This window comes from Buteo buteo, chromosome 18 (genome assembly GCF_964188355.1).
Source record: "Buteo buteo chromosome 18, bButBut1.hap1.1, whole genome shotgun sequence".
In the NCBI taxonomy this organism is placed as follows: domain Eukaryota; kingdom Metazoa; phylum Chordata; class Aves; order Accipitriformes; family Accipitridae; genus Buteo; species Buteo buteo.
Window position 1 is genome coordinate 6,150,663 of NC_134188.1, and position 15,687 is coordinate 6,166,349.

A 15,687-nucleotide genomic window follows, 5' to 3' on the forward strand; every position below is an offset into this window, starting at 1 on the left:
GAGATAGTATGTCTGACTGACATATTTGGAGATGACTTTTCAGTGATCAGACAAAGCTTGTAAAAGACCTACTTCATTTTTCTTCTTAAACTACGTGGAACATGCTTGGAGATAAATGTACTGCTGATGGTTTCTTTAGGGTGTATTTTCTTCATGATTTACCAAGTTCCCTGGCTCTTGCATAATCAGTTTGTTACAGAACTGAAAACATCCTTGAATAATTATCTACAGCTCTTGCTATAGCTGTTGATGGTCCAGTTCATCTGGACTTTCAGCTGCCACTGGAGACATAGAAGTACTGATATGATCTGTTTTTCTAATTTTTTAAGGCAAGATTTGGTCTGTATGTGTGATAACCTGAGACTTGCTATGCAGATTAAGGACTCTTTGTATGTAGATGTTTTAGATTCGTTGGCTTACTGTGAAGTAATTTCAGGTCGAAGTTAGATTGAAAGCTATGAAAATGATCTGAGTGAGGCCATCTAATATCTCTGGGTCCTCCATATGATATTTTTCTTGGCATGGTAGGAGATCATATTCATCAAGCAAAATCATGGTGCTATGAAATAATCAAGTACTGCTGTGTAGAATTAGTGAGTCATTTGATTAACGTGTTTTATGAATGGGTTCTTGTTGTCTTGCCTTACATTTTTAGTGATACTTGCACTCGCTGTGTAACAATATTTGCCTAATATTTTATATGTTGTTGTTCTTTAAACATTATAGAATTACAGAACGGTTTGGGTTGGAAGGGACCTTAAAGACCATCTAGTTCCAACCCCTCTGCCATAGGCAGGGACACTTTCCACAAGACCAGGTTGCTCAAAGCTCCATCCAACCTGGCCTTGAACACTTCCAGGGATGGGGCATCCACAAATTCTCTGGGCAATGTGTTCCAGTGTCTCGCCACCCTCACAGTAAAGAATTGCTTCCTAATATGTAATCTCAATCTACCCTCTTTCAGTTTAAAGCCATTACTCCTTTTCTTATCACTACATGCCCTTGTAAAAAGTTCCTCTCCAGTTTTCTTGTAGGCCCCTGTTAGGTACTGGAAGGCTGCTATAAGGTCTCTCTGGAGCCTCCTCTTCTCCAGGCTGAACAACCCCAACTCTCTCAGTCTGTCTTCATAGGAGAGGTGCTCCAGCTCCCTGATCATCTTCATGGCCCTCCTCTGGACCTGCTCCAACAGGTCCATGATGTTCTTATGTTGGGGGCTCCAGAGCTGAAGGCAGTACCGCAGGTGCGGTCTCACAAGAAGGGGGTAGAGGGAATGTCACCTTCCTTGACCTGCTGGTCACGCTTCTTTTGATGCAGCCCAGAATGCAATTGGCTTTCTGGGCTGGGAGTACACATTGCTGGCTCATATTCAGTTTTTCATCCACTAATACCCTTAAGTCCTGAGGTGACTTATGGTGAACTTACTCTCATAAATGGGTTTGGATGAACAGATGGCATATTGCTGGGATGGTTTGTGTGTAATTGTGGTATCTGAGCTTATTAAATACTTTCATGAGACAAATGCAGATTTTGCTTGATCAGCTTCTCCAGACTCTCATGGGAAGGCAGATCATGACCGTAATAATACCTTTTGGAAAAATTATCTACTCGTATCACTCAAAGTTAAGCTTCCAGGGGCTTTGTGAGGAATCTTGCTGGGAATGATTTTAAAACTGCAGGTTTTCTTTATGATACCTGCAGAAATGGTTCAGAATATGCTATTTCCCAGCTATTGTACATACATGCTCCTGTTCTCACCAGGCTCTGAGAATATTAAACTATCTTGGCACTCATGTTAGAGGAATCTGGGATCAAATGTCTTATAACTAGTTCAGGCTGAAGTTTTGTCAAAATCATGCTTGTTTTATATTAGAGAGGAAATAATGGCACACTTTATACATTTCAGTCTTTTTTTTGGAGAATTGCTTCAAAGCGGTGAAGTCAAGTAATTGATTGGGACTTAGAGGATCAAGTTAGGGTTTGTAACTGTGAAGTGTCATTGGAGTGCTCACACAGTGTGTGCTCTTACATATCCCTTCAAATCGACGTGTGACGTAGGCTGAGCACTGCAGTAATACTGAGCAACAGCTATTGATGACCCTGATTATTTTTTTTTGGTTAAATTTTGATCATACTGAAAAGAATAAATTGAAGGTAGTCAGATGGGATCTGATCTTCTCCCATGATCCATTTGCTGAGTGGTTTTGTGTGTAGAGGTTGAGTTTGAACTGAGTCATGTATTTTAAAGTATTCAAGGTTTCCTAAACTGGGAGGTGCTCATAGTATTTGTTTTGAAATGTGAAGTAGTGAAGTATTCACAGTTGGAGTCTTCAGCTTTCAAAGGATCTCTTGGCTTTGGAACTGGAGGGTGTCCTTATATTCTGTTCTTCCTGTGAAGCTAGGAAATAGATGGACTCTTAAAATTGGGGTTTAAAAATGTGTAATCTTCAGAGGCATCTCTGCATAAGGCTCTTTTCAGTGAGTTAATAAAACAACCTCACTGCTAATATTTCTACTTTGGGTTTTACAAGAACCTTACAGGTGATGGGTTTTCTTATGGAGACCCATAGTTTGTCTCTTTGTGTATTATTGAGATATATTGGTATATAAGTTTTTCTAGGAGTCATCTTAGTCTAATTTCTCCTCTTGGCTCCTCTGCTATAATCCTGTAGCTCATAGGTCCCAATATTACTGCTGTTCCTTCAGGTGTATTCATCTTGTGAGACACTTCCAAGTCTTTCATGAGTCTCAGAACTTGTATGAGCACCTGATCACACTTTTCTGCTTTTCTAGTCCTTTATCCTGGTCTCTTCTAGAAGAAGCTATAAAAAAAAAGGGAAGATGCAAGATCATATTCTTGCACAGGAGTGCTCAACCATGAGAACACAAGATGGGGGACAGAAAAGGAGTTGGTGGGTCACAAGCTGAATGTTAGTTAATGGTTATGCTGTGGTGAAAAAGGCAAAAGGCAAGAAAGTATGGCAGAGGAATATAGCCTACTCTGTCAACACATACTGCCTTACCTGTTGCACTGTGTAGCTAGGTGGTCAGACTAATGTCCATATAGCTATAAAGTTTGATTATTTTTTTTTAAATTGTGTTATAGTTTTAAGAGTAGAAGAAAGCCAGGGTAGTTTAGTGGATGCTCTTAAGAACAGCCTCATAGTTAAGAAAGTATGCAAATGTTTGCCTGAAAACTTCTGTGAGTTGAATATGGAAGTCCATGTTATTGTAGAGTTGATTGTATTAGGCCATGCATATCCTCATATTAATAATCAAATATTTTCAATTCTAATGATGTTTTGAGTTTCCATTTAATTGGCTGTAAAGCAGGGTGTTGGGATCAGTTTTATGTAAGCGGGTGACACTGCACCTAGCAAACACTACTATGTTTGAATTTGTATTTGCATCCACAATCTAACTCTAAAAGTACACAGAAGCAGTTAAAGTATCAGCTGTTTGAAGACAGATCAGTTGTAGGAAGTCACAAAAGAAGGGGGGCAGAGGAACCTGACCAACAAATCCTGCATTTGGCCTCTTTCTGTGCGCAAGAAGTCATTTTACTTTTGTGGAAATGTACTTCACACACTTGCTTGTAACTAGGTCTTTGGAACTTGCCTGTTTGCTTTCAGAAATTGAAGTTGTTTGCTGTCCTAGTCAAGTTTGGGTTAACTTGGAAGACTGGTAAAAATGAGTATTTGCTCTGTAGATAAAGTGGTATTTCTTCCTTGGTTTTAAGAGAGGTTTCAAGGTTAGTACTTGTCCATGTGCTATTTATTGTGGAAAGCACTTCCAGTGACTCTTCTGCCTAACATGTGTTGCTCTAAATACTTGTATCGTGTTTCACCAGCTTTGATTTAAACATTAGTTTGTCTTGCCTTTATGCTCGTTATCCCTATTCTTCTGCCAGATGTCCTTACAGATTCCTCTGGTGCAGCAACTAGACAGTTTGAAGTGGAAGACTTCACCAAATGTGGTGGAGTTTGAGTTGCAATTAAGATACAGTGGAATATTTTCTGTGAAGTAGGGCTGGCAAATGTTACCTTGAATGGGGTTATGCAGTAAAGTCCTTGCTTGTCTTAAGTCCTCCTTGGAAGATTTTTTCATTTAATGCTGAGGGAGGTGGGGGACATGCCTGGTATTTTGACTTGAAACCACTTTTTCAGCACAGTAAAGAAGTTGTTACATGTGATTATTCACATTATCTATGTATAGGAAGGAAACAGCGGGAGTCATGAAAAGTAAATTCTTGGATTAGTAAAATAGGTTGAGCTGACACTTCAGTATACTCCAGAACAATGAGTTAGCAGATTGTGTAATTTGTATCATCTGACAGATTTAGTGGTTTGGAAATGAATTATAGGATGATGGAAGAAGTTAACTTGGAAAAAATCTTTAAACTGCTGTAGCTAGCAGAACTTCCTAGATTTATGATAAATAAAGCAAGAAGTAGTATGTGCAGTTGACTTACATTAGTTTAACTGTAAGTTAAGTGTTAGTTTAATATCTCTTGTTCTGTGAGGATCACTTTAGCCCTTCTGTGATAGAGGAAAGGCCATACAGGAAGAGTGTGTGAAATGTAGATGCCCAAGAAGGCCCAAATGTAAGGCTGATTTAGGCTTAATGAGTGCGTGCGTGTGTGTGTCTCAGAGGTCACAGGTCTGGGAGTGAGTAGTTCTTTTCAGCTAAACAGGCCTTCTTGTCTACGTGATGTTATTTGCCATTTAGTTTTCTTCCCAAGACCTTTTACCTTGTGGGCCATGTTATCAGTCTGGGCTTAGAATGAAACATGAGAGTAGTTGCTATGCAAATGAGGCTTCGTTTCTTTCTCCTGCTATCATTTCAGTGATTTTGTGAGCCTTTCCAGGGAGAAGCAGGGGAGGAAGGGGAAGAGGAGATTTGGAGCTATTATCTTACAGTAAAATTGTCTAGCTTTTCTCTAGGTATCAGTTTATTTGTAAGATAAACTTAGGGAACGGGTGTTACCCTGCGCAAGTCTTTTGCACCCAAAGTTTTTGCAAGTCCTACTGACTTTTTTTTTCCTTGGCAAGTATCTGGTATTGTTGTTCTGTATTGGATACCAAATTGCTTCATACACTAATATTTCTTGCTGTAGCATGCAAACTTAAAGCTCTTATGGGAGGGAGTGGGTTGTATCGTGTGCAGCTGCTGTTAAAAAAAACACCACCACAACCTCCCCCTGCCCCAAACACCAAATCAAAACACCCAAAGGCACACAAAACCCCCTCTCTTAATGTCTTGTTATATAGCCTGTGTAGGAATGTTTCTGATGGTTTTTATTATGGTATTGAGGAGTGAACTCTTGTTCTCAGTGAAGTCAGAAGAGCTTTGATTCACTTAGCTCTGATTGCATTGACTTCCAAATTCATTCTAAGCATCATGTGAAAATTAATAGTATTTGCTCTGTTAAACTACAAAATAATAGCCTGGGAAATCCCAGAATTTATTTGTCAGTTTCATTATTTCAATACAAAGTTGGACATAGCAGTGTTTTTCTGATTTCCAGCTTTGGAAAGTGAGAATATACAAACATGCTATTAAAAGATTTGTTAAAGATCCTGAGAGTGCATTCCAGAGAAGACCACACAAACTCTGCTTCAGGATGTTTTTGTTTTCTGCCTGTCAACAAATTATACTTTGCTATGGAGATTTGTAGTAGTGTACTAATAATGTTACTTGGTGTTCTGAATGGAAAATATACACACACAGAAGAATAAAATCTGAAAGTTTAAGACAGTAATGCAGGTAAATGCTCTGCTCAGAGTTTGTATTTGTGGTTGTGACTTGTTGAAATGGAAATGGGAAAACAAACAGGAAAAGCAGGTGGGGTAGGTTTATTATGGAATATACCACCATGTCTTGAATTTAACTCAAGCACAGACACCCTAACATTAACCCTTAAATGCATTTGTGTGAGTCAGAATTGTTGGTATTTTTAGAATCAGCTCCCCCAACCATGTCAAATGTGCAAAAATAGAATAAAAATAAATGAAAACCTAATTTTCTTAGTTGCCTTAGTTTGAGCTCTGTGGTTGACCTTTGCAATGTAACTGATTTATTTTTTTTTAATGTTTGTGCTGTGAAGCTTTGATTTAGTTGGTGGTCTTGTATGAATGGATTCTTAAGCCCCTGTAAAGCTCTAATTAAACTGATAATGTTGCTCTGATTCAACAGACAGCTTAAGCATGTGCACGTGTCCTCTACTGACTAATGAAGTGTCTGTGTTTATTTGAATAGCCCACTGAATCAGGGCTATTAAACTGATGGACTTCTCAGTTGATGTACCTTCTAACCTTTAAGTAAAACTGTATCTGTATTTTTAGTATTTGGTGGAAACTTACCTGATATGCCGGTATGATAAGGTCTGATTGGCAGGCACCTCTCCAGGTTTTCCCAGAGCGGTTGGATGCTCTGTGTATCAAAAGGAAATCTTGAGGGAGGGAAAATGAAGTGTATTAGGGATAAGTGGAGTGCTTGTAATATTCTCCTCTAATATTCTATTTTTGTCAGAACTCCTGACAAACTTTCCATTTACTTTTGTTTGGTACTCAGTAAAAATGGCAGAGGTATTCCACATGTCTGAGTTGATCCAGAAAGTTTCTTGGGACTACTATTGATTTCTGCTCCATCATGCTTGTTCTAGTAAAGGATTGATTTATTCTTGCTTGATGTGACTCAAAGAAGAAACTTATCCCTTGATGTCAAACACAGAGTACAAGCTAGGTATCAAAGTAGAGATTTCTACTCTAGTTATCAGTAATGAGTTGCCTACAGAATGATATAGTTCCCCATGGTTTCCAAATGTTTGTTCCTCTGCTTACTTAGGAAGTCTTTATTATATACCCAGTGAGATTTAGGACTAGCTTCTTCTGCTTAATTGCACTGGCCTACAGGAGCAGTCATTTGTTTTTGGTTTTTTTTAAACAACATTTTTAAGTAGTTGGAAAAACCAGAAATAATAATTAGTGCTTTTTTACTGTATAAGTTATTAGGTTGTAAGTTAACCATGCATATGGAAGAATATATCAAGAGCTTTACAAAATGCTGTTCAAACAAGGTGCCTGATTTATAATCCTTGTTTGATAGCTTTTTGGGGTATTATTAAGCCTGTTACTAATTCTGTGATACCTTGTATATAAGATGACTAAGTTCAGTGACCAGGGCATGAATTGGATGAGGCTTATGCATAGCCATGTTAGTAACCTATGGAGACTAGCTATCTCATCTGGTGAGAAACATCACCTTTTGCAAGTCGTCTTCTTGCCATGTGACCTTTTCTTTTGGGCAACAGATGATAGATATTGAATAATGCTCCTGAACTTGCCCTCAGGTTCTCCTCTGTCTCTGCAGGAGAGGATGGTTGGGCCCTGACCCTTCACCTTCTTTTGGGTCCGGTGAAGAACCAACAGGAAAATGAGGGTGTTTTCTCTGAAGTGCCACAAGGGCTACACTGGCAATAAGGATAGGGACTGTCTCCCTTGGTTTCAAATAGTCAGAAGTTTTTAATCCTGTGGGTGGATTTGGGAGAAGGATGGGGAGTAGTTCTGCATTTGAGAGTAAGAAAAAGGTTTGAGCAAGACTGAGAGGAAGCGGTAAAGAAAAAAGAAATGACACTTACTCCAAGATCCCAGGGGCAAGGGTTCTTGGGTTAAAAGTCTATTACTGAGGACATTACCTAAACTGTATCCTTGGGATTTCGGTGAATGTTGTCACTGCACAGTGTTGAACTAGATAAAACAGCTTTCTTCCCCCCAGGACATCCCCTTGTTTTCCCAGCACTAGTCTGTAATGGTTTAAGCACAATCATCTACTTGGTGGTAAATTTTCAGGTACAGTATAAATAAAGTGTGCCATGAAGTCATAAATCTAATCCCTCACAGCTTAACAGGGAAGCAGGGAATGGTTCAGTCATTCTTGCAGTAAAGAATGTGCAAAATGTAATCTCTCTCTAAATGGCTGAATTGCATGCTCTGTCATACTCATTAGCTTACTCTGTAAATTTGTCTCCAGTTTGGGGCTAGTTTCTTAGTGAATCGGAGTGAGTTTGACTACCATACCATGAGTGGGGCAAGAGAAAATAAATTGCAAAGCAACTTCTCCCTTTTTTTCCTCTACCCTTTGTGTCAAAATGGCCTGATTCTTCTCACAACTATTTGGCCCAGGAAAGTTCAGTCATTCTGGCTACCTGATTCTCCTCCTCTGCTCAGTAATGCTATCTTGACTGCTGTCATGTCCTCATCTTCTTCACCACCCAATAATTATTTCATCTCCAATGTTTCTTGGGGTTTTCTCCTTGCTGGCATGCTGTTCTGCACTCTGATTTACCCTAGAGGAAAGGTGACCTCTCTTCCCTTGCTAGCTTTTTGATCCACTTCCCACAGTTCTTGATGGTAACTGGGATCGAGGGCTCTCCCATAACAGACCCTGCACCTGGCTCAGGAGGTCCCTGAGCTGCCAGCTGTGGGGGTCCAGAGGCTCTTCTGGGAGTGCTGGTATATGCTTGCTGTATTCTTGGACTCATTCTTGGCTGGTTGCTTTTGGCCACGGATGTGGCCTGGTTTGATTGAATATGGCTATTTTTGTCTTTTTATTTTACTGGCTTTATTTGTGTAGAAGTCATCTAGGCAAACTACAGAACTTTATGCAGCAGATGGCTGGAATTGCTGCCATGTTTAGCATTTTTGTGATACGTTTCAGACTTGACTGTGTTTACTGAGTTTTGTATGAGAAACATGATTCAAGGAAAGCAAAAATCTGTAGCCTCTAACCACCACAGTATACTCAATCCTGCTGCTCTGTGTACTGTGGTGGCTGCCTGTCTTGACAGAAGTCAGATCAAGTTCACTCAGTATTACACATGGAAAACATTTTTTAAATTAAATAATCATTTAATTTGGTAAGCTAGTGTATTTTTCTGAAACAAGGTGATTGTTGTTTGAGCTGGAAATAAAACGATAAAGGAAAAAATACTTTACCATGGTCTTAGGAACATGGGCATTTAAATGTCATTGATGTAATCCTGTAGTAGAAATCTTTGTTTAAAACAACCAACCAACAACAACAACAACAAGAACCCCAAAACCCCTTAAATCAGCAGAAAGGGAACACTTTTGTTGCTGATTATTTCAGTAAAACATTATTGGAATGGTCGAAGTCTAAAGTATTTGGGATGATCCTGCTGTTACTGTGATGGAAGTGAAGTTTGGACTGGTTGTGGTTGCTGATGGCTATGGTCAGGATACCTCTAGCCAGGGTAAATATTGCTATTGCAACCTTGTTAAAACTTTGCTACCAAAATTGGAGCTGGGGGAAAGTGAGAGGAACAGAGGACAGCGTTGGGGTGGGCAGAATGCGGCCCTCCTGAGGGCTGCAGTACAAGATGCCAGAGGTGCTGTGGTGGCTGACAGGACCTCGGCTGTTGGGAGGCTGGGAAGCACCGACAGGCTGTATAACGCCTGAGCAGCCATAATTTTATTGGTGCTTGGCCTTCAAGTGTGAGATAACTTGGGTTAGTGTGGTCTTACTGAACTGTAGGAATAAGGAAAAAAAAAAAGGGGGGGTGGGGGAGGTGGGCTACCATAAACCAGAAGGAGGGCCTGTGGTTCTCCCTCCTGAAGGGTGTGGAGTGGCTCTCAGTCTCCAGTATTTTGACATACTGAATTGATTTACCTCAGCTTCTCTGAACGCTGTAGTAGTGCCCACCGGTCGGGTGTCCTGGGTGTCCGTGGCAAGGTGTCAGGGGGCTGCAGGGGCCTCGGCGAGGAGGGGCTGGGGCTGCCTTGTGCCGGACACAGCCGGGGCTGCCGGGCACTGCTGAGCCCCTCAGCCAAGATGGCGGCACCTCTGGGAGAGCATGTTCACGAAAGGACAAAACACCGCACAGATGGCGAGGAGTGAGGGGGGAAAAGTGAGAAACAGCCCTGCAAGCAGCCGGGTGAGGGGAGTTTCCCATCACTTTATTTACAGAAGAGAAACCACCTCAGTACGACACTTCTGTTCTTTAGAGTGCACAGAAACAGCTTGTGAAAGCTTAGATCAAGACATCAAGAAGCCATGGTGCTAGGAAGTTTTTTGTGCTATTTTTCCCCATTTATTTCCTTCATGGATAGATGCCGGAGAGATCACTGAATGAAGTATTTTAGGAATGTAAACTTGTTTCCCACCATTTCAGTAGTGTGATATGGAACTGGAGCTTTTTGTCTCAGATTCTGTCTTTAATGTGAGAGAAGTGCAACTTTAAATACTACTTTTGCTGTCTTTGTAAGGGGGTTCATGTATAGAAACCTGCATACATCTTTGGTTGTTTGCTCAACTATGTGTGAAAGTGCCAACTCCTGTTCTCAGTTTAATTTAGAGAGAGAAAAATCCAGACTCACATCACTGCTGGCCTTCATTGAGGTAATGTGTTCCTCGGGACCAACAGGTGTGTAGTCCAGAGTAACTAGTTTACCTACCTTCAGGTTTTTTTCTTTTTTAACATTTGTCTGTTAAACTCAAGGTGCAAATAGGAAGTGCAGCATTTGGCAACAGTTTGTGGCTTTGCAATCATTTTGAGAAATCTGGATCTATGAAACAATGAATGTGTTGCAATGAGGCATAAATAGCATGTTTTCATTTCTGACAGTAAATAACCGTTCTTTTCTTTCCTGTTATATAAAGAAAAAAAAGAATATATGTTTTATTTAGACCAGTGCAGACAGGTCACAAAATGAGTAACTTTTAAATATCAGTAAGCAGAAGCATGTGAAACACTTGCTTTAGCACAATTATTCAAAGCTGCTCAGTTAAGATGAGCAGGAGTACTTTTTTTTTTTTGGTTGGCTTAAGAATGGAGAGAATTCTAGACAGGAAACTGGGTAAGGATTTGCTAAAACACAAAGAGGTTACTTCTGCCCGTGCCGCTGTTACTGTTTTTTGAACAAAGGGAAAAACTGAAAAATTATATAATCTAGCAGTTAGTGATCATTCATCATCTAAAAGCAGTGTTTGACTAGTTCTGGAGTCTTTGCTTTTCATGTTCTGCCATCCAATGTCCTGTGTGTCAAGACCTTCTCTGTCAAAAAGAGTGTATACGCTTCAGACAACAAGCAACTTTTGGAACCATTTAGCAGTGGTTAACTCAGCTGGAACTGATGGTTAAACTAACCTGCATGGGAATGGAACAGACTGCTTTAAATGTGAATTTCACTGCAGTAGGAAAGTTGAGATATTTGGGGTGACAGTGAAACATGAACACTTGATTTTTTTTTTTTTTTATTTTTTTTTTCCAGCAGCAGCTGTCAGTGAAAAGGTTTTTAGGGTAGGGAATACTGCTTGAATAAATAGTAACACTTTGAATGGTCTCAACAGCCATGAAAGGCATTAGGTTATACCTGCCCTGTAGTTGGAAGGATGTATCGCAACTAGTGTGGGCACGTGTGTCATACAGCAGTGTGTACTGGAGATGCCAGAGTCTGCACTGAAACAAAGCATGCGTTCCTAGGCAACCGGCTGCAGCTTTTGCTCATTTGTGACCCAAATAAATATGTCTGCATGAAGTCCTGTTAAAACATTAACTTGTGTCAGTGCTAGTTTGGATGTGTGCATACTGTGCTCTGTTGCATCGTCCAGAGATGCCTTGCTGTGGTTTGGATGCACTTTTCTTAAATTAGGAAGAAACATGATTTCTTTCTGTTTATTCTTTAGGCAACAAGAGCTTCTCTGACTCAACATTGTACCAATTTGGGGGAGTCACTGGGCAAAGAAAACGATATTGCTCTGATTATTGATGGCCACACACTCAAGTATGCCCTTTCATTTGAAGTCAGGCAAAGCTTTCTGGACTTGGCACTCTCCTGTAAAGCGGTCATTTGTTGCAGGTAAGAAATTCTGGGACTTTTTCTGATAACAAAACGGGCACAAAACCTGTGAAATGTTACCTAGTATGTTAACTTCCCTGTCCTGCTTTTAGTGCTCACAGGAAATATATAAGTAGGGGAAATAGTGTGATGTTCAAGAGGAGGCAAACTGCAGTGGTAAGGCACTTGAAAATATAATTGATTTCTCTGCTATGGAACTACTGTGAAGCAAGGTAGTGCTGGGAGCAGCAAAGGAGGACTGGAGAGAGGTATTCTTATACTACAAACAGGTCTGTGAAAGCGTTCATAAGGCTGACTGATAGGCCAACAAAGTTTAACATTTTAGTTCTTCCTGTCCTACAGGATACTCTACAGTGAGCAGTAGAGCTTGTACGCCTTCAAGGTGAGCATTCAATCACCTGCATGTTCCCTTCTGATGGTAGAAGTCTTGTTAGCTGTGGAAGCAGTTTCATATGTGTGCTGGACTTGGTTAGTAGCTTCTTTCCTGCTCTTACGGGGGAGGAAGCAAGTCCTTCACTAAAATTAAGTGCCATCTAATAATGCAGTTCCCTCTGCCACAGTCAGTCTCAGCCAAGTCCAATCTCTTTTATTCAGCGATGAAAGATCATGAGAAAATCTGCCTGATTATAGAAGACACTGATAAGGAGGAGTGGTATGCATGTGATCATTTGTACGCAATAGGAATTGGGTAGCAAGAAGTTTATGTGACTTTTCAATTTGGCTCTAGAGAAGGTCTCTGGATGAATTTAAATTGTCTTATCAATTATGTATGCTATGCAAGAGTGTGTGTAACTGCAATTTGCCCTATTTTAGATGTTAGACTACCGCTTGCTTTACTAGGTCACAACAGAATTTGATGCTGTTTGTGGATTTAGCTATACACAGATGTGGTCCCATGTCATGACTACTTCTCCAGAAGGAAGAGCCTCCAAAAACTGAAAAACAAAATCTGGCCTGCTTTACTTTCTGTATAGCAGGAAGACTGCATCATTTTTAACTTTGAAAGATTATGCAGCTTTGAGGACTGTGTGTGTGTCTGTGTTTGTGCTCGTTGCTGGTATTTGGGGAGAACTGTGACCTAGGAGGGATTGTTGGTTTAGGTGGACAGGAAGTTTTATCTGCATTCCAGAAGCAAGACCTGCTTTTGGGAGGAATGACTATGTAGAGATCTCGTAGTGCTGTTTTGTTGTCTTACTTATTTTTATATATGTGCACGTTAGCATACAAATATTGCATGGCAAAAGCAATTGCAGTCTATGCACCTGAAGTATAGATGAACCCATTCGCTTTTTCCATCTCTGACTAGTTTCTTTCCAAGTGCTGGAACTCTTGGACTGCTGTACTGCAGGGTGCAATACTGGGACTAGCACTGTTCAATATCTTCATTAATGACCTGACAGTCAGATGGTGTACACCCTCAAAGTTTACAGATAATACAAAACTGTGAGGAGCGGCTGATGCACCAGATGGTTGTGGTGCCATTCTGAGGGACGTTGACAGGCTGAAGAATTGAGCAGAGAGAAATCTCATGAAGCTGAGGAAGGGGAAATGCAAAGTCTCTGTGTTTGCAGAGTTACAGCCCCATGCACCAGTAAATACTAGGGGTTGCCAGGCTAGGAAGTAGCTTTGTCCGGAAGGATCCTGGGGAGCTGGTGGACAAGCTGACTATGAACCAACAATGCACCCTAGTGACAAAGAAAAGGCCAACAGTGTCCTGGGCTGCAGTATGAAGGGCATGGCCAGCAGGTAGAGGGAGGTGATCCTTCTTCTCTATTCAACACTGGTGAGCTCATATCTGGAGTGTGGTGTCTAGTTCTGGGATCCTCAATGTACGATACAAACAGGTTTAATGGAGAGAGTCCAGTGCAGGGCCCCAAAGACAATTAAGGGACTGGAGCATCTTTTGTACAAGGAGAGGCTGAGAAAGCTGGGAGTGTTCAGCCTAGAGAAGAGAAGGTTCAGAGGGTTTCTTATCAATTTGCGTAAATATATAATAGGAGTGGATGAAGATGAGGGAGCCAGGCTCTTCTTTGTAGTGCTTAGTGACAGGACAAGATGCAACAGGAAAATTAAAACACATGAATGTCTGTCTGAACACAGAAACCCCCCACTATTTTACTGTGAATGTGGTCCAGTACTGGAATGGGTTTCTCAGAGAGGTTGTGGAGTCTGTGTTCTTGGAGACATGGAAGACCCAACTGGATGACATGGTACTGGACAACCTGCTCTAGCTGACCCTGCTTTATCCAGGAGTGTTGAACTAGCTGATTTCCAGCAGTCTCTTTCACCTTGGGTGATTCTAGGATTCTGTCACTGGGGACAAATGTCTTGTTTTTTCCAGCCAGTGCTCTTTGTCCTTCTCTCAAGTCCTCTTCTAAATCATTGTCAACTGTAATGACCTTCCTAAATTGGTTCTTTAATAGCAATTTTTTTTGCTACTGCTGATTGATTCCCCGCCCCGCCCCATATGTATTGGGGGGGGGGGGGGTAGAGGGAGAGGACATGAGGTATTAGAGGAGTGGTCTTGCTTTTGCAGCCGTTTCCTGGGAGTGGACAAGACTGTTATACAAGAGGGAGCTCACACGGTTGCAGCAATCTTCTCTTGAATGCAACAGGCCCAGATTCAGGGCCAGAAAGCAGCTCAGCATTCTATTCTTTGTGCAAAGTTATCTTGGGTTTAGAGAGCATCAAGTGCCCAGGAAGGGAATTGACCCTATGTGGTAGATTTATGCTGTTGTTTTTGTGGGGAAGTTAATAAACACTGAGCAAATAGAAAGCTCTTACTTTCATACTTTATCACAATACTTTGGTAGAGATCCTTCCAAGGCAGTTTGTTAGTTTATTTCTCAAAGATTTGACAAGCTAGGTCAAAGACGTATGTAGCTGAAACAAATCATAAATTGCAAATTTTTAAAATTATACATTAACGTACGTAACTAACTGAAAAAATTAATGGTCCTGTTTTGTGAAGACATGAGTAATATTGGACATTTCCTCTCCCGTTACTTCATGACTGAGCCAATGGCAGTTTTATTAGTGAATTAGCAAATTGAGGAACAATGCGGAAAAAATACTGTAAAGTGTAAATCAAAGGGGAAAAGATGATGTAATTTCATAGGCTTAAAGAGGAATAAAAATAACTGAGCTTCAAATCCCCAGGGGAAAAGAGGAATGCCTTTAATAGCCTTTAAGGCTTTGCAGGAACCTTCCATTTACTTGCCAGGTGCTTGATACTGAAGAAAGAAAAACATTTTTTTTTTTTCTACTCTGGGTTGTTTTTAATAGTACTTTGTGTGTCAAATAAGACAGTGCACTTAAACTTCACAGGAAAATGTTTTAAAATGTAATTGGCGTAGCAAGAGGAAATTTCAAATTAGAGTTAGTCTTCAAACAAAAATGTTAATTGGGAGGGGGATCTGGGTCTTTAAACTTAGTGTTATGATGTTTAACAACTCAAGGAGTTGTGTTGCTATTCTCCATGTAGCATAAATTTGTGGGACTTAATACTTCATAAATTTACTACAACATTTTCATCTCCTTTGGGGAGTTTCAGCTGCATTTGCCATTGAAAGATATTTTTTTAATATACTTATGATATACTGTATATTCATTTGCTGGGCTTTAAGTATAAACTGTAGCTGAACTTGATTCTCAGGGGTGATGTCTTAAAATGAAACTGTAGTAAACCTGGCCCCATTTTGCATTAAGAAGGAGAGATGGTATCTTTTGATGGGGTTAAGTCTTCCACTGTTACAGTGTCTCTAACAGGCCACTGGCACAATGGATCAAAATACACCCCTCAGGAGACTTG

General features: G+C 40.5%; 1 protein-coding gene across 1 annotated transcript in view; it reads left to right on the top strand.

Annotated features, from left to right (window-relative positions):
- ATP8A2 (ATPase phospholipid transporting 8A2) overlaps positions 1-15,687 on the top strand; it is a 306,672-nt gene that overhangs the window by 89,630 nt on the left and 201,355 nt on the right. Inside the window, exon 25 of the mRNA XM_075050583.1 lies at positions 11,704-11,876. Coding sequence (XP_074906684.1) covers positions 11,704-11,876 — 173 coding nt within the window. The remainder of the gene's footprint in view (positions 1-11,703; positions 11,877-15,687) is intronic.